Raw genomic sequence first — 20,334 nt, 5'->3', positions numbered from 1 at the left:
GCCTCCCTGCGTCCGCCACCTGTCCGCTCCAGCTCATCCAGAACTCTGCTGCCCGCCTGGTGTTCTCTCTGCCTCGCTTCGCCCACGCTACTCCACTACTCCGCTCGCTCCACTGGCTCCCGATCACCGCTCGCATCCAGTTCAAGACTCTTGTACTAGCCTACAGATGCCTTGACCAGACTGCACCCAGCTACCTCCAGACCCTCATCTCTCCCTACACCCCCACTCGACCTCTCCGCTCCGCCTGCACTAGAAGACTAGCTCTACCTCCGCTACGCTCCCCTGCCTCCAGAGCCCGCACCTTCTCCACCCTTGCTCCGCAGTGGTGGAATGACCTTCCTACAGATGTCAGGACTGCCCAGTCCCTGACCACATTCCGGCGCCTCCTCAAGACTCACCTCTTCAAAGAGCACCTGTAGAACTCCTCTGTTTGTATCCTGGGACACTATCACCCTTCATGTAAATGTGCTTTATTTTGCTCTTATCTGCCCCCTATTTTACTGCATTTAATACTGTACTTCAGAATACTGTAATCTGCCAAGTGTTTAACCTGTAGTACTTTGTATTTAATCACATCCTGATGTAACTATCACTATTTAATCATATCCTGATGTAACTATCACTATTATCTGCTGTATTATTGAATTGTGGTTTGTCACACTTGTACTTTGCTTGAACAAAAGTTATTGTATTTCTTGCTCTTATTGTATTACTTGTATTGTAACACTTGAAATGTATTTGCTTACGATTGTAAGTCGCCCTGGATAAGGGCGTCTGCTAAGAAATAAATAATAATAATAATAATAATAATAATAATAATAATAATAATAATAATAATAATAATAAGGCAGAAACAAGTGAATGGCTTTAAAAAACGGTGACTTCCTGTCCTGTCCTTCCCATTTATCCAACAAATATAAAGACAGTGATTATTAAGCAATGCAGATTAAATTATTCTTTCTTGCATATTTCTAAAAACAAATGGTTGACTTTAAACACTGAATTGTAAGAAATATAAATAAGTGCTTCCATAAAACAAAGTGTTACCTGAGATATGCTCGCACTCTGCATCCTCTAAACCAGCTCTGAATCAGAAGAGCTGCCTTGTGTTCTTTTCTTCTGTTTTCCTCAGCAACCCTGAAATAATTAAATGTTATAACTTGTGCTAACGAAGTTCTGAAGCAAGTTTCATTGGACTTGGACAAGCAGTTCTCTAAATATTTGGAAAATTGGTCTCCATATACTGTTCTAACACCAGATTGTGACACTCAGCTTGTGCTAAAGAATGTTCTTTTCATCACAATTGAAAAATGATTCGATAGATATAATGTAAAACATATAGGTGTGCCCTTCATAGTCACAAAAACTATGGAATGTCCCAGTAGGCAAAAAAGGACTTCTTACTTTAATTTGCTGTCCCCTATTCAACTTGCTCAAAATTAATGATGCTCTACAAGTTCTCATGTGTACTGTGAAACCAATTGCTTTATCACTAATTATATGAAATGTTATCTTTAAAAATACTTTGACATGAAACAGACATTGTACTGTATGTCGGTTAACATCAATTTTGTAGACTATTACCACAATTTCATATCATAAAGGACTTATAACATACTTTGTTAATTTATTAATTGATTTATCCTTTGCTCTAAACAAGCATGTCAGTCCTGGCATAATTTACAAATGGCCCTGTTATTACAGACTAATTTAAAAGGTAGGTCTCTGTAACTGTGTTACCCTATAAATCAATATAATTGTATAATATACAAGTTTATAAAAAGTTTGCAAAATACATAAAATACAACGTCATTAATAAACTAAATGTATTAAAATATAAATACATAAATAAATACCACATTGCTTGACTAATACACTAAATAGATTAAACTATGCAATTGTGAATGCATACACATGGTTACTATAGAAACTATAAGAAATAAGTTAAAACTGCAAACTGTAATAGAAACAGCTCATGTAAGTACACTAACTTTATTTCAGACTTGCAGTTCTGTGAACCATTTTCCTCGTTTATATTTCTTAGACTCAGCTCTTATTTATTTTCTCTGTTTAAAACGTACCTGTTCCTATTAAAACTTTCTTCTTTAATTCCGTTTATCTTCCTCTGTAGCTTCACCATGGTGGCCATGTTTCTGACAGTTTACATGCGTTACTATGGAGACGGGACCCAACTACAAAAAAAAGTGTAGGGGGAGACAACGCGACAATAAAATGACACCTATAAAAGAAACCCCTCATAAACAAACTACAACCAAATGATAAATATGACTCATACAACACACATATCTGCCAATTTAAAACTTATGGTGCACAAGTATATTTCAAAGTAAATTTTCCTTTTTTGTGGTACATTCCTACTTCCTGTTTCTTAGCTAGTTTCCTGTGACCCTTCTTGAACCATTATGGTGGCTCCCATGCGTGCTTTATAATTTTGTAAAAATTTGTAAAAAGTTAGGTTTCGGGAGCTTTAATGTCCGGCACAGCAAATAAACAGAGCGTCGGTAAAGCGGGAGACAGCTGGTAAGTTCGGATTTAAAGATTATGAAATGGACGTAGCGAAAGATAGATGGTATTATTACCTCGATGGTGTCTATGCAAACCATACAGAAACACTTCATTTTTTTCTTTACTGGAAACGTTTTCAAACGTTGCAAACGTAACAAACATAACACAGAAAAGTGGCACAGTTCTACAAGTTTCTAAATCTGAAATCCACACTTCATGATTACATTTAGCCGCGTATTTTGCTGTTCACAGTTGAATGAAAAATCTATGTTTTTAAATATATATTATACAAATTATGGCATATTCTAGTCGAGTGTGTGATGTGTGTGTGTGTTTTTTTTTTGTACCTTTTCTAGATACTGTTGCTTAATAAATAATCGATATATACAGTATGCACTAAAGCAGATGCTATATTATCACAATGTGTTGTTGCAAGATTAGAACAAATACAATGTGTTCGCAGATCGTTATTTATGTGTATAAACAGACATCAAAAAAATCAGTTATTAGAGCTAACCACTGTAAGTCTTATGGTATCCTCAATAACTTATTTGATCTCTACTCTACAGGAATGACAGTGAGCTCACATTTTTCCACTGCAATTGCAGTATTTATTAAGCCGCTTTAAGGTTGAAAAGAATGTAACGGGAAAAAGTGGTGTGGCAACTGGCAGAAGGAGAAAGTACTGTACCATCACTGTCTTTGCTGTACTTGACCTTTCAGCACTACCATTTCCAGCTTTTTAGGGCTGCCATTATACAACATGACAACATGCACTTGACACTGAATCCTTTCAAGAGCAATCTAGACAGGTAATTTCTTTAAAAAATGATGATGTGTTTTAGTGCTCATTAAGGTACTAAACAACATTTTCTGATGTGCTTTGAATTCATTTCTTTCAAAGTCAAATCTAAAATGCTGGAAGTTAACTGTCCACTATAAAGTGCATGATTTCAGTGGTGTACTTTCTGTTTTCACATGCTGCTATTTAAACATCTATATTTAATACAGTTAATGTACTGTACAGGGGTTGTACCAAAACAGTATACATCTGTAAAATATAGCACTCCTGTTTGTGTAAATTCTGTAGGCGTGATATATTTGTTTACGCTAGAAATCTGGATAATTAAAATTCCTCAGGCTAGCTGAGAAATGTAATACAGTTTTGAAATAACTACTGAGCTTGTATATTAGGATACCATTTTTAAACAGCTTTTGCATTCAGAATGCAGACATATCTTAGATAAATAGAACTGGGCCCAGTTTCATAAGCATAGACTAAAGCCTTTGTCTTGATCTAATTGTAAGTCAGACTAAGGATAGACACTCGGTTAAAACTATTGCATAAAACAGTCTCGTTAGACTGGTCTTAGTCAATTTCGCAGCGCATTCTGGGAAATTTGACACTTCCCTAAAACAGCGATGTTCACAGTTTGCAGTAACTGAAAATGTGTGCTTGTTAGAGGAATATAATGCAGAAAAAACAATACTTTTGGGGAAATTTTCTGAAACTTGCACTAACACACTCAAAACACAAGGCGTGGGATAAAATAACAAAAAAAGTTAACGGCGTGAACCCACTGTGTGTGCGGTCTGTAAAAGACGTGCAGAAACGATGGAAGAATATGGTACAAGATGCTAAAAAAGAAATATTCAAGAGGAAACATCCATGTACTGGAGGAGGACCTCCCTCAAAACAGAATTGGTTATTGAAATCTTTGGGGAGGAGTCTCGGATGTTTTGGAGGATTGCCGGTCGGTGGGAGAGTGTGTGTGAGCCAGCGGGAGGCTCCACCTATCAGTGTCAGTGACAGTGTCGCAGTAGGAACTGTGTCTCAGGCAAGCAGCAGTGCTGCTGAAAGTGTCAGTGAAAGTGAAACTCTGTTAAATAGGAAAGGTATGTTGACACGGTAACAACAAAACGATCACATGAAATCAGGCAATATGTAACAACTTAAAGTTAGATTTCCCAATTCATACTAAGGCCTAGATGCCAATCAAAACTCTGACCCATCACTAATGGCAAATTACAATCTGTAACTATGGTGACACTTTTTCTCAGATGATTATTTCTTCTACTATAAAAGTGGAAACAATTACTGTGTGTTGTAATTTGCGATTAGCGGGTGGGAAAAGTTTTGATTTGGTCTTCTAGATCTAAGTTTATGATGAACACCAAACTACACTATTTATATAGTTAGAAATAATTATTAAAATTTATTTTTTTACATGCTAATTGGCTACAGAATGTAAATAAAGGACAACAGGTATTGTAAGATAAATATTAATAATGCATTATGATTGCGTGGCTATTTAATTTAAATGTGTTACTGAGCTTTTTAAAGTTAAAAGGATATCAACACTGCAACTAGCATACAAAAACTGAAACACGTATTGAAATAAATAGTAAAGTAAGTTTTTTTTTTTTTAAACTCCACATATCTCAGTTGAGCAAGAAAGGGAGGTCCCACTCCAGTGAGATGTACTGGAGCATCCTTAGTGCAGCACTGGGAGAGAGACGAGAATCACCATGGCTATGATCATGGAACAACAACACCACAATTTGATTCTTGAATAGAGGAAGCTATACTTAGAAAAAGAAAAGTTAGAGTTAGAAAAAACAAAGCTAAAATTGGAAATATCAAAAATGTCAGAACAGTAAAACTGCAACAAATTATCAACACACAAAACTGTTAAATTGTTTCTTGTTTTAATACAACTTTGAAATAAAACTGGTAAATCCAAGTTTCAAATCCAATTCTGCAGTATATTTTAGTAAAATATTATTATTATTTAGTAATTGTTAGTAATATATAGAAATGTGAGTATTTATTTTATTATTGAAAGTAAAATAAAAAATACTATAATTTATTTTGTTAGTGCAATTGATCTTTATTTTGATATTTTTTAGTACTAAAGTATTAAATACAAGTTTACTTTTAAATATCTACATTTGTATTAAATAAAAAAGCCCAATGAGAAATAACTGGAGGTATAATACAGAAATCGCTACACGCTAAGTATTATTATTACAATTATCAAGGTAATTGAAAGGCTTTTATACCAAAGCAAACCATTATAAAATTAGCAGAAGATCAAAAGTATATTTTGAGGCCTGTTGCAGGCTAAAACCAGTGTCCCTGAGATGCTACAGGTTTGTTTTGTACTTGGATTTTATACAACAGGTTGTGGTTTTAAATTCTGTGGGAGGTTTCATGTGGCTTTCTAAATACTAAAACATTAATTGGAGAAACAGTTCTCCACAATCATTTGGCGAATGTATCTTCCTGAGCCATCTTCATCCACTCCTGCTTGCTCAGGCACTTCCTCCTCTTCATACAAAGCCGCACCATTTGGTTCCTCCGGGTCTGGTAGTGCAAGTTCCCTGTCATTTTATATAAACAATAACTGAATGTGTTGCATCAAGTAAACATTTTATTTTCCACAATGTATTTTAATTACATCTTCATATTTATTTCAGTATCTATAAAAAGTGAACTAAAGATAAACTGTAAATATGCATTTAAATGGGATTACACCTGTTATGAAGGGAGAATTAACATGAAGGCACATTTGCTCTTACCTTGCAATATTATGCAGGACTACAGCAGCACAGATGATATTACAGGCTCGCTCAGGCACCATCCTCAGTTCTCCATGTAGACAGTGGAACCTTCTCTTCAGCACACCAAAACACCTCTCTTATCACATTCCTTGATTTTGTGTGAGCGTTGTTATAGCGGGTATGGGCTTCATTAGTTGGGTTGATGAATGGTGTAAGTAATCATGGTTTCATCTGATATCCACTGTCTCCAAGCAGTAAACCAGGCATTGCGCCACCTTCAAAAGATTCATGTACAACAGACTGCCTCAGGATGCGAGAACCATGGGTTGAGCCAGGCCAGCGTGCCACACAGTTGATGATGTTCAGGTTAGCATCATAGATCATTTTAACATTTATGCTGTGGTATCCCTTCCTGTTCACATACAGGTGTTCATCAGCTGAAGGAGTTTGTGTCTTGACATGAGTCCCATCAACTGCTCCCTCATTATTAGGAAAACCAGCAATAGAAAAAGAAACTCACTTTTCATTCTTTTCAGAACAGTTGACTCAACAGGAAACACTGACAGTCTTGTTGCAAGTTCCTTTCACACTCTGTAGACTATCCGTGAGGCAGTCGATTTATGAAGCCCTATGAAATCTCCCACAGAATTTAAAAAAAAAAAACGCATAAAATCGAAGTGCCAGGCAGACCTGTAACAGCACACGGACACTATGGTTTCTGCCTGTGGCAGGTCTCAATTTATCCTTTAGATCTTATGCTTATTTTATATGTAAAGCCTTTCAATTACCTCAGTATCAGAGTACACTTCCAGTGGATTGTTTTTGTCTTTGAATACTCTCTCTTCTCAGACAGACATTGTGGTGGGAGGCCATGATTTATTTCTGACAGTTAATGGTTTCAATGGAAACATAGACTTAAGTTCTAAATTAGCCTGGGGGTGAGGAGGCTAACTTTTTAGGCCAAGTCTCAGTCAGTCTTAATTTTTATGCAACTAACTAACTTGCTTTAGACTAGTCTAATTGTCAAATTAAGACTATTCTAACGGTTTAGACAAGTCTAATATAGTTTTATCAACCGGCCCCTGAACTTGTTAAATGCCCTAATGCTTTTGGAGTGCGATTCTGCCTGCTAAGTAACATGAACTGTTAACATTGCAATATATTTCATCGCAAGTATTGTCATTTTTGAAAAATAAGAAATGAAAATTACTGATCTCCAAGGGGCCATAATATTTTTTGCATTCATATTGAACGCTTACTGTAATTGTAACCTCCAAAAAAAAAAAATTAAGTTGGTTCTGTTTGTAATGTTGGATGCTCAAATAAACTGGAAAGAACATTCACAGGGAATTATAAAGGACACTGATAATGTAAAATGATCTGGAGCATACCACACTGTGATTTATTGTACAGTAGGGCCTATTTGGTCGTATTTCCTAGTTATTACAGAAGGTAATATTTTGTAAAACTTCAAATTGGGATACGCAGATGTAAGACAGTGCTGTGAAAAGTTGCTGCTGTTTCCTAGTACACCCTGTGTAAATCATGATTTCACAGACTGTGCAGAAATGGTGAAATTAGCACAATACAGCAATTGTTTTTCAATATTCTTAAGAAATAAAAAAATTAATAAATCATCATAATTATTTGTATTTCATATTTCATTTTTTAAATCAACTAAACTGTACAGCTCTGCTGTTATGTGCCTGCGTGTACTATTCGACATGGACATAGTGCTGTGCAGTGATTGTCATGTGACTGTATGCAATCTAGGCGGGAAATTAAAAATACTACACACTATTAACAAGAAAATGGATGTCTCTAAAAAGGCTAAAAATGTGTCTGCAGCAGATCACGTAAAGCAGTATCCACAGGAGTTTTACACAGTGATGGAGGTAAGCTCTTCTGTACGTCCTGCAACGTTACTGTAGATCACTACCGAAATCTTCTGTTGATAGGCATTTAGATTCAAGTAGTCACCGAAAGAAAGAGGCAGAAATCCAGAGTAGTACCGCGACTGCTTTACTTGCAAAGAAACAAAAAACTGTGACTTCCATGTTCTAAAAGTCCAGTGAAAACCGTGAAGCACGAAACACATTCAATTTTGACCTGACAGAGGCGTTTTTTTTGCGCAAATATCCCTCTTGAAAAATTGGACAACCAAAAGTTTCGTAAATTCTTCAGACTGAATGTAGCAAATGGTGGAGCGATTCCTTCATCAACCCAGCTGAGATGTGAACACTTACCTAAATTTGCCAAGTATCACAAGCAGGAGATTATGGAATTGGTAAAACTGGCCAATTCTGGACAGTGGTCACTGACAAGTTGACACATTTTATTTGTTTTGCAAGGCCTAAATGGTGAACATGCATCTGATGTAGAACTGAAAGCTGTCCCCGCAGATACTTTGCCTGCAGGCTGTTAATTACAACACTGTTTCAGAAGCTATTGTAAAGTGCTTGAATAACTTTGACATTGAGTTTGATGATATTAGTGCATTTACCTATGACAACGAATCCTACATGTCAAAAGCTTACAATCAAGTGCTTAAGGGACTACTGCCTAACTTGGTTCATCTTATGTGCAATGCTCACATATTAGCCCTTGTTAGTGATATCTGGAGGACCAATTTTTCAGAAGTTGACAAGCTAATAGCAACAATCAAAAAGGTTTTCAAACATTGTCAAACAAGCAGAAAACTGTGTTTTAAAGAGCATCTACAAAGCGCAGTCCAGGCTGCAGGTTCAAATTTTCCTGTAAAATTGCCCCCTGAACCTGTTTAGATGAGATGGGGAAGCTAATATTCTGCTGCTGAATACCATTGTGTTTCACTTAAGCTTTGTGGAGGATGGAATGGAAATGACACCAAACACAGAAGTGTTAAAGGAGCTGAAACACCTGCTGGACAATTTGGAAGTTTTACAGATGCAACTTGACTTAATCACAAGGTATGACAAATAACTTGCTGATTTTATCAAGTGGTTTGAAAGCTGTGAGTGGTGTTCATCAAGCCTACAATAAAGTTGCTGACTTACTAACACATACCAAGCACTTAAAGGTGAGCAACACAGCGGTGACACGGATTCAAAGCCAATGTATTAAAACATTTACTGAAATTGTACATAAGCTTACAAGCGCCTACGACCCCGACCACAGTGGAGAAAAAAAAAAACCCTGTTTCACCCCAGCACACCAGTTCCTTAAATCAGTAAGGGAGTTTGATCCTCTGCAAGCACTTACGTTGAACTTGAATGCTCTCCCCCTGGATTCCATACCTGGTTTCAACAGGAGCTGCAATACTGAATTAGAAGGCTACAGGTTTCATGCAAAGGAATGCAGTCGTGACCTTCCTTTGACTACTTTTCTGCAGAACCACGCTTTCCTAAAATTGCAAAGCGATATTTGTCTGTTGTCCCTAATTCTGTGGATGCCAAGCGAAGCGTTTCGGCATATGGCTAGGTTTTTACTGTGCAAAGTCAATCCATGACAGAGGAAAGAGTGAACCAACTAACAATGCTGAACTTTAATTAAAAAATATAAACAGAAATAACTGAAGATTTAGTGGAATGTAGTCCTATATATGTTTGTGTTTACTGCAGAGTTAGCTGTAAAATAAAACAGTTTAATGTTAGTTTTGAATCAACAAGTCCTTTTTATTTTTTAATTTTGGCCACTGGATATCAGTAATTGTAAGTGGGGATCAACACTACTGCACATCTATACATTGAAGTAGAGATCAGCACAACTGTACATCTATACTTTTAAATTGTACATCTTACTAAAGACTCATGTTGTTTTAGTTCAAATTCACTCCAGTGGTCTAGCTGCAATCAAAAAATGTCACCTACAGCTAAGGTACCAGTATGGAGCACTCTGTTTATACTAAATAATATCAACACAATAGAAGGAGGACCAGTATTTTTAACAAAGACATACTGTAAAGTAGTTAACCTTTTTAAAACCTTGGTTCCTTTAAACTCGCCATGTGTGAATTACTGTCAGAGATTACAGACTGCTTTTTGAAGGCACTAGACTGTTGTTGCACTCTCAGATGTTGATGGTATTGTTCCAGTTATGTGAAAGAATTAAATATTTTTGTTGATTTATTTTTTTATTTTGGTTTTTATATTTTAAATATGATTACACAAATAGGTTTAACTTGCAAAAGTTTTTACAACTGTAATGGTCTTTAACTTCTGTACTGTACTGCTCACAAAAGATACTGTAATAAGAGGGTCTGTTATGTACAATATACATGTAAAGAATCTTGCCAATTATGTCAATACATATGTATTTTTTTTTCATTCTTTGTGCCACCTGGATGTACACATACAGTATAAAGGACAGTACTTATTCTTCCATTAATAGGTTCTGCCAGTTACTTCAAAATACTCTTTTGAAATACTGATATCAATCTGAGTCCTTTTGATGAAAAGCAGTTGTCAACTTAAACGTACAGAATGTGTGTTTTTTGGGTTTTATGGTAAAGCTTTGACATACATCTGCATGTATCAGAGATGCATAATATAATGTCTAAGCCAAGGTTATAGATGGAGATATGCTCTGTGTGGATGACAGCAACATCAGTCATGCTGCTTAAGCAGTATTAGTTAATATATTTTATTTATCTGTTTACAGGCCTATATATTGAACTTTTTTCTTTCTTTTGTACAGTATTATGAATATTCTTTTAAATGTAATTACATCTTCTCGATATAGTAGCAGTTTAAATTGATAAACTATTCTGTTCTCAGTCAAAGATGACAGCGAAGTATGTTTAATACTACTGCTGTTAATGTCACCCCCCTGCATATTGTCAACACATTGAAATGTCCTGGCTACAATATATAGTGTGTCAGTGGGAACAAGCTGATCATATCGCTTTGTTTATCATCACATTCTGGTAATATCACTCCCATTTAGCAGACATACAATTGGTTTCCACCAAAAAAGAAACATGATCCACAGTAGGTGCTCAAGTTGCCACGTGTTTACTAACATACTTTGGCTGACCCAGTCTATCACATGTCTAAAGGTGGCTCTACACTGGAAACGAGCGATGCGAGCGAATAATTTAGAAGTGACTGGAATGTTTGGGTGTGTCTACACCGACTGTGAGAACGCGAGTGGCCAGTTTGGGTTAAGCGAGCGACTCCACAGGAATAGAAATATGTTCTATTTTTCCCATCAGTCGTGAGTGACTAGAGTGAAACGGACCCATCAGAAGCAAAACCACATCCGGGATCAGCTTCAGCCCTATTTCCAGACACAGCCAGGGTCTGTCCCAATCTCTGCTCCAACCCCAGTTCCAGGATAAGCAGTATGGACTGTTGGGACTGTGGGAGAGGGTGGACGAGAAGGGGAAATTATGTAAATAGTTGTTTGTGGACTGTTTTGTAGTTGCTGGGGTTGTATTGTGTTGTATTACTGTACGCGTGGTTGTGTGTGTTTTAACTCTTCCCCCTGTTAGCAGGACCTCTCTCTCTCCTGGGTGTGTGGTGACTTTGCTTGCCATTTCTCTCTCCTGGGTGTGGCGACTTCACTCTCTCTGGTGTGTGTGTGTTGGCTTTGCTTGCTTGTTCTGTAATCTATTTAATCTAAGGGAATCTGCTCTAAAATTGCATAAAATATGGGGTGACATTGTAACTAATGTAGGCACTTTAAATGCCCCTGCTTGTAGTAAATAAGGTTTAGTTTGCAGCTGTTGGTTTTCAGAATGCAAGCTGCGTAATGTCGTACAGTTTAGTACTGGAGTGTGGGTTTATACAATTTAACTGAAACAAGAGCAGGCGATAGCACTTTGTTTAGGGCAGATTTTAGAAGAGTTAGACCATGTCCAGTTGTACTATTTTATTTTCTTTTTTTTAGGCTGCATTTTGTTTTGAATAGATGAATAGCCCTCTGAACAGACTGGTCATCTGCCTTTCCTTATGCCATTATTAAGTCTTCTACAGTTAACCCATTCTAGTACGACCTGCAGCTGGTTTCCAGACAGTCATACTGGATAGGAGGTTAACGTTAAGGTCAACAAATTCCCAATTGGGGATTGTAATACCTTCCACATTTCAAGTGAATACAACAAATAATCCAAGAGATAAAACCAACATGTACACCAAGCATCAATCAGATTGAACATTGGACTGCTCCCCTGGAAATATTTTCTGAAAACCTTTCTTGTATTTGGTTGTCACGCTTCTTATTTTTGCCTACTTTTTTCCTGGGCTGCTGAGTGTCTTTTTAGCAACTGGATACTTAATGGACTGATGCAAATAGGTTCATAATTTTATTCCATACTGTATGTAAAACGTCAAGAAGGGTGCTATTTAAACAGCTGTATTCAGATCTGTCACTGTTCAGATCAGTTGCTGCATATCAGCCTTTGGTAGGTTTTAATGGTTAACCTGAATAACAATAGAACAGTTAAGGAGGTATTATATAACATAAGTTATCAGCTGCTACTTCACGAACAGGAAAAAATGCTAAAGTGGATTTAGAATTGACAGTACAACTGCTACAGTTAACATTCTAACGTTACTAAAATAATAAAAGAACAATCCACTGTTACCACACAGGTGATTTCTAGGTGGCTGTTCAATTGCATATGAAGCTTGTTTAGGTATTACCAGTCTATATGTATGTAAAACTTTGTCAAATAGTTCTCGGTCTAGTTCCTACAATAGTGGACATGTTTTCTCATAAAACAAACACACTCTCATCGGGAAATATTGAGAAAATATTGGAACAAATACTCAAACTTGCAAAAATAAAACTGTAATCTTAACATAACTTGCTATAGAACCAGGATACCTTATCTCCCACTCCTTTTACTTGCATCACTAAGCTACATACTGGGTTAAATGCAGTAGACTTACATTTTCTTTTTCATTTAATCAGGCAGTTCAGTAAAACTATGGAGGAGCTGGTCCATGATCTAGTCTCGGCACTGGAAGAAAGCTCTGAACAGGCCCGTGGAGGCAATGTGGATATTGAAGACCATTCCGTCACGGTGGGGTGTCTCCTCAAACGGCAGGCCAGGAAGCGGAGGGGAAGAAAGAGAAGGTCTGACAACGCTCACCATCCCTGGGAGCCCTGCCACTACCTGAGCGAGGGCTCTGAGTCCAGCTTGGAAGAGCAAAACAAGGACTACAGAGACAACCACAACAGCAATTACAAAGACAACAGCGACTCGGATGAGCAGCTGCTGGTTGCCAAGCGGCGGCCCTCCTCAGCCATGACCACTGTCAGAGGCAAGAGACCCCTGTGGCACGAGGACTTGGCTGCCGAAAACAGCAGAACTCTTCGCAGGAGGAGGAAGGTGAAATGCATGGCAATTGATGTGCCAGCAGAGGTCACTAGTGCACTGACACTGACCCAGCAACAGGGCAGCAGCAGAGACCAAATAATGGACTCTGAAAGCAAGCCACAGCAGGAGATCACCAAGAGCAAAGTCAAAAAGAGAAAGCTGGCTTCAACAAGGCAGGGGGCAGAGATCCTAGACGAGGGAGTAGTGGTGGAAACTGAGGAATTGAGTCAAACAAATAAAGGCAAAATGGAGTACGAGGAACACAAGGATATGGATGAGAATATGAGTGACAGGTGGTTAAGAGTGAAGTGCTTTTTTATTTCTCTTTTAGCTTAAGTGGATTTGTCATATTAAAACACTGCTGTGGAGAGGGTTGCAATACTTTAAAATAAGTGTTAGGTTTTTTTTGGGGGTCTAATTATTAGAGAAGACCTGCGTTAAAATATTTTGTTCTGATAATTCGTGAGCACTTCAGGCTTGTTTTAAACATTATGTATTCAGTAGTAGTAGTAGTCAGTATGTATTGGGAGAATGCTATGCCTTGCACGATTGTTAGTACATTGTCCTTCTATTTCAGCACTACACCCTACCCTCTTGATTTACATTTTAATTTCTTTTTTTCCCCTCATTGCCTATAGTTTGAGATTTTTTGGCCATCAATTTCAAGTCAAAGCCTTGCCTTTTTGAAACCTTCACAAAATCACTGAAATTGCTGACATGATGATTGAGTAGCCTATATACCGTAAAAATCAGTTTATAAGTCGCACTGGTGTAAAAGTCGCCCCCCCCCCCCCATTTTCGACACTTCAATTTTAGGAAAACACCTTTTTTGTGTTTTTAAAATACTTTTTATTTATTTTTTTTTACAATTTTTTCCTACACAGGTTTAGTTTCGAAATAACCCTTGTTTGCAACATTTTATTCCATTAATAATTTGTGTTGTTTTTAGTTAAATCAGGTTATACATTGCACATCACATCTGTATTAAATACCATTGTATTAATTACAATTTTAAAAAGTATTAAACAGTGCTGCTTCATCAATTAAAAAGCAAAAAATAAAAAATAAACTAAACAGTACACCATTTAATAACCAGTAAACAAAACATTTTAGTGTTGCATACGGTGCAGTACAATTGCATTAAATTTCCAGCTGTACCATACACATACTTTACAAGTATACCACTTTGTTGCACTGACATGTAGAACAAGTTACAGTATGTCATTCAAAGTACTCCATTCAAACAAAATGTTTTCTACATCGGGCAATAAACACTTTCCTCCTATCCGCTCGTTTTTTTTGTCCATTTTAAGTTTGTCTTTGTTTCGTCTCCAGTCACGTACTGTTTTTTCAGCACTGTGATTAACATGTATGTCGGCAAATAGCATTTTCTTTTTGGGTTGTTGACAGTTAAGTTTGTGTGAGACATAACCGTGGCTGTAGTAATCCCATTGTGGGACTGGTACAGCAGTTTAATATTAGACACACCGGCGCATACATCGCACCGGTGTATTAGTCGCTCCCCCCGCAAACATGCCTAGAAAATCGACTTATTTAACGTTTTTTATGGTATGTGAGTGTCTCTATATATATATATATATATATATATATATATATATATATATATACACATACACACACACACACACACACACACAGTCAGCACTCTCATATCTGACTCTATAAAATTTTGACTTCAGTGATGGTCAAACGAGTGTGACGCATATCTGATTATTTCATTTTGGCCCATTCCAACCCTTGTCCATTTTTCAGGGAATACAAAAAAGATACAATGTCAAAAATACATAGCTGAAAGACTGTTTTTTCAAATAAGTAGGCTTCCATTTAGACGTACTGTAGTTGGTTTTGTTGGTACAGTACTATATTTTCAACAGAAGTATTTTAATTCAGAACGATATGATTCTGAAAATATCATTTGCCAAAAGAGACGATGTGGGCGTTAATACAGTACATACTTTTAAATCCGGTGTTGTAGGAAATAAGTTGACCAGGAAAAAAGTTGATCGCGCAAGCGCAATAAGGCAAAAATAGACAAAAGTAAGGCGGGGCTACAGTTTGATTAAAGGGGAGGTTCACTGCATGGCTTTTTATTTTTATCTGGCCGTTTTATTTACTAGACTGTGTATATTGGTGTGTGTTTGTGCCACTGTCTTTTCGTATGAACTTTAAAATGTGTGATCGAAGGCTCTTTATACGGTAAAATGTTTTAAATCCCTGTCGTTTTATGTTTCTATAACATCGTTGTCAATCAGATGTAGTTTATGTGTGATCGCGGAGATTTATTTATATATTAAATTATTTTACACGTCAAAATGTTGTCAATCTTTAATCAAAATTAAAATGTTTCAGTAATATAATCTGATGACATGCTGCATCCATCATATTAGTATGACAAGGTCGTATTTTTATATTTTAATATTGGTATAGCTGTAACTTTACTACAGTTTAGACGTGGCAAAACCGCCAGTTAAAAAAAATGAATAGTATATACAGTACCTTGATTTGTCTGCATGTCTTATGTTTATTTAAAAAAAGGTTCTAGGTTTAGGGTTGTGGTTTTTAAATTGGGATAGGGTGAAGAAAATTAACCACAAATAGCCAGACGAAAGCTTTTTTTAGAAAGGAATTGTGTCGTGTACTCAGGTTGGGAATTAAAAAAAATATCTCGTTTGCACACAGTACATTAACATAAATGCCATATTCTTCGTAAACGTGACAATTGTATTCCTTGCAGTAATATATAGTATTACTAAGGGATAAGATTTGTACTATGTAAAAAAAAAAAGGACCCTGTCAAATCCTCTTGATAGGACAAATACAGAAATGAAAAACATATGCCATGGTAGATATGATTGCTCGTTATGTCTTACATGGTTGTTGCACTACAGGAATTTATAATGAGATAGAGATATATAAAAAGACATATATAATGAGGAAGAGAGATACTGTATATATGCGTATACATGATTTTAAATCGTGATAATTCACTTTAATTCAATATACTGTATCTCTTTCTTGTTATATGTCTTATTGGTTGTACAAAGTATTGTATGTAAAAATAAATGAAAGAACAAATATAAAATAATAATACTGTATAAGCAACGTTTTCCAAGTACATCGTGTGATTGATGTGCACCGTGGCCTAGTTAGTAATCACAGCATGGAGCTTAATTTTTTCCATGATTGAAACTCATGCTTTAACTTTTGGACAATCGCTCGCATACCTGCTGTCCATACTGTAGTGCTTCCCAAAACAAAAACACCTCCAGAAATGCAAAATAACGTCAATAAGTAACACATTTTGCTAGTTAAATACACAATCAGAAATGTACAATCATACAATTCATTTTAAATTATTTATTTGCTGCTAATATATATTACAGCAATATTCACATTCCCTTATCTAGCGTAATACTGTCGAATATATCCGATCTACATGTTAATGTAAATTATACGTACAAAAGTCATTTTAAATTATGCATTTTTGTTAGGCTAATATATCGGATCTAAAGCGATATTCACATCATCTTATCTAGCAGCATACTGCCGAATAAATCTGATCTACTAATTGATATAAATTATACTTACAACATTAATTTTAAATTATTTATTGTTCATCAATATATCCGATCTACTTATTTCCTGGGCTCGATCTAGATATTTCCTAACCTAGGCTCCGTTACATTAGAAACAATGGAACCTCCCCTTTAAATTCTAGAGCTTGATCTACTTTTTTCCTGGGACACTGGTACATATTGTAGCAGTATGTAAAATTCCCCATTAATTACCCAACAGCAAAATGAAATCAAAATGTTACCCATACACAGAACTGCGTAAAACATAAAAGGCAATGCAATTTAACAAAAGATTAAAAAAACACCAATTTACAGAATTAACAGTATCCAAAGTCAGTATTCAAAATTGCACAATATAGTGCTCGATAAGGCCCTAATGTCACAGTTTACTTGCAAATGAAAATACACAAAAGTTTAAAATGTGTTACAGTAACAAAGGAATCTATGTTCTGCACGCAAGTTCATAACCCCTCAGCTCCAAGCTAGTTCCACTGGAAGCACACCCTGTCCCTTTTTACTCTAGATCTAACCCCAGACAATGCAAAATTGAAGAATAACACCAGTTCGGTTAGGACTATGTGGTACTTTAGCTTTACCAAAGTGGCCATAAGCAATGTATGACAAATACAACTTCAAAAATCTGCTGATACCAAAATGTTTTACTTGCTCATCAACATCTATCCAAAAATATCTTTGGGTGATTTTTTGGAGTACCACCCCCCCCATGATGTCAGTTATTTCAGCCTAAACTTGGTAGAAATACCAAAAATTCAAATTTCAGAGGAGGTTAATGACCAGTGGAGGGACTTGAAACCAAAAGTGTTTCACACAGTTTGGAAGAGTGGTCCCTAAGGTTCTTGCAGCAATACGAACATTTTAAGACCCGCATCACCTACAGGGTAAAGGGTTGGGCTGAAGTTTGAATAAAACTCGTCACTTACCCCTCGTCTGGCAACTTGCCAAAAGTGAGTTAGGTGCGCCTGGTATCTTTTTCTCGAAAGCCCTATTCGTTACGAGTTGAATGAGGTGCTACACACGATGGTAGCGTTTAAGTTGAGCGCAGGGTTATTTTTCTGGTCAGGGTCACTGACAGGGTAGCCGACGTGGTGACGTCAGGCCAGAATGTAGAAAGAAAACAAAGTGACACTGCAGGTACGGTGCAATAGCGCTTGTGCCGTTTTATTTTTAAATAACAAAAGTAAATGAAATATTCAAACAAAAACACTTGCTCACAGAGCAAAATAAAGGTTTTAAATAAAACAAAATAACAAACACAAAATACTGTGATCAGGCTGGGCAGTAGCCTTCACTGATTGTACTTATTCTTTTTTTATTTTACACGCCTCTCTCGCTCGCTCCTCCGAACACCCACACCGAGTGCACAGAGCTGCAGGCTTATATGCAGGTGACTGGGAGGGTCCAAAAATGATTTTGATATTGTAAGATCAGATTGTAAAATATGCCAATGTCTATTGATTATACCTTTTATTTTTTCTCCATAGTTGGAGTATTTAGTAATCAACATAACTGGATTCAAGTTAGTTTTTAACTTTTCTTTATGTAGAATACCATCTTGGGATTTTAAAGAAATTTTAGACACAGCAACATTGAGGCACTTGGTTTTATATCCTCTATTTCCAAATCTGGCCCTCATATCAGACATGTTTTTTACAAGGTTTGGAATTATGATTGATCCTACAAAATTGACTGTATGGTAAACTATTCTTTAAAGGTAAGGAATGACAACTGTCTGCCCTTAACAGTGTGTTACGATCAGTAGGTTTACGATAAAGATTAGTGTACAAGCAATTCCCATCTTTGACAATCCACAAATCCAAAAAGTTAATACACTTATGATCAAATTGCATAGTAAATTTGAGATGTTCATTACAAGAATTCAGAAAGTGGTGAAATTGTTCAAGCTCCTGAACATTACCTTTCCATAAAACAAAAACATCATCAATGTATCTTTTCCAAGGCACTATATGTTTTAAGAAATGGTTAATCTGGGGGATTCAAACTGAATAATTCTTCCAAATATCCAACATATAGATTTGCATAATCAGGGGCTAATGAAGCACCCATAGCAGAACCTTTAGTTTGAAGATAAAAATCTGATTGAAAAGCGAAATAATTTTTAGTTAATACTAATTCAGCCAATGTTAGAATACACAATTTAGAAGATAACACATCCAAAGTTGTACATTAATACAACAAAACACGTTCAAATCTGGCCTATTTTCATCACTTTTAATAACGGAATAACTGCATTAAACAAATATGCATTACAATGTAGGCCTACCTCAAATTATGTTTTTTATTGTTATTTATTCATTCTGAGAGTCCCTTTCATCACTATCACTTATTAGCAGTTCATTATGCTCAAGCTCCTCCTCAGCTTCAATGGCAACCGTGACCTAGCATTTATTTACAATATTGTGTATTGGAGACAGGCGAGTATTTGAAGTTTTACTATTTTTATATATATATATATATATATATATATATATATATATATATATATATATATATATATATATATATATATATATATATATATATATGAATGAGAGAATCAGTCCTTAGAAATGTTGGCAAAAAACACTGGTGTCTTTGTCCATCAAATCAACAGTATGAAGGTCACTCTTGAAATCAGGACTTAAAGGATGTGTTGCAGTAAGAATACCTCTATTGAACTATTGAACAATGGTCAAAGGTGCTTTGGGCTGTTGATGGATGGACAACGATACCTGTGCCTTCTGTCAGTTCTGTTGTCAATTCAATGCTTGTCTTCTTTCTGTTCCTTAAGGATATTATCTTCAAGTATTGCTCATCCTTGTTAGACATCTTTTTGGGCCTCCAGTCCAGGGTTTGTCAATTACAGATGATGTTTCTCTGTACTTGTTGATTATGCTTCGGATGCCACACCTTAAAAATCGAGTGATGCGAGCTATTTCAATCAGTGCTTTTCATTTAAGGTTGTTATAATAGTAGAAAACACTAGTGGAGGCTTTGAGTATTCTACTAGTGGAGGCTTTGGGTTTTCTACTCTGATGCTCATAATGCATCAGAGTAGAAAAATGCAACGTGTCTAAGACTTTTGCACAGCAGTGTGTGTGTGTGTGTGTGTGTGTGTGTGTATACATAGGATATATATAGGGTAACGGGAGATAAGCATAGCTTTGGAAGAAAGGGACTGTTCACTACAGTATATAACTTCTCTTAGCCCCCTTCTAAATTCAAGTCAGAATATACCTTACTGTACATACAGAAGGATATGTTTTCAATCTAGTGGTACAGTACTGTATGCTTACCGTACAGTACCTGGTAGTACTGTGCACACCA

General features: G+C 36.3%; 2 protein-coding genes across 3 annotated transcripts in view; one reads left to right on the top strand and one right to left on the bottom strand.

Moving 5' to 3' along the window:
* The window catches only part of spata17 (spermatogenesis associated 17), a 120,229-nt gene extending 118,032 nt beyond the window's left edge, over nt 1-2,197 (bottom strand). For both annotated transcript variants that reach the window (XM_034017008.3, XM_034017009.3), the window contains exons 1-2: nt 2,082-2,197; nt 1,048-1,137 (exon numbers count right to left, since the gene is read on the bottom strand). In XM_034017008.3, coding sequence (XP_033872899.3) covers nt 1,048-1,137; nt 2,082-2,149 — 158 coding nt within the window. In that variant the 5' untranslated portion in view covers nt 2,150-2,197. The remainder of the gene's footprint in view (nt 1-1,047; nt 1,138-2,081) is intronic.
* Nucleotides 2,198-2,396: 199 nt separating this feature from the next.
* The window catches only part of LOC117411432 (G patch domain-containing protein 2-like), a 50,275-nt gene continuing 32,337 nt past the window's right edge, over nt 2,397-20,334 (top strand). The window contains exons 1-2 of the mRNA XM_059025949.1: nt 2,397-2,541; nt 12,985-13,686. Of these exons, the coding sequence (XP_058881932.1) occupies nt 2,492-2,541; nt 12,985-13,686 (752 nt within the window). The 5' untranslated portion in view covers nt 2,397-2,491. The remainder of the gene's footprint in view (nt 2,542-12,984; nt 13,687-20,334) is intronic.

Source organism: Acipenser ruthenus, chromosome 6 (assembly GCF_902713425.1).
Source record: "Acipenser ruthenus chromosome 6, fAciRut3.2 maternal haplotype, whole genome shotgun sequence".
Classification (NCBI taxonomy): domain Eukaryota; kingdom Metazoa; phylum Chordata; class Actinopteri; order Acipenseriformes; family Acipenseridae; genus Acipenser; species Acipenser ruthenus.
The sequence above is the reverse complement of the archived record's forward strand: the minus strand, read 5'-3'. Positions and strand labels throughout refer to the sequence as shown.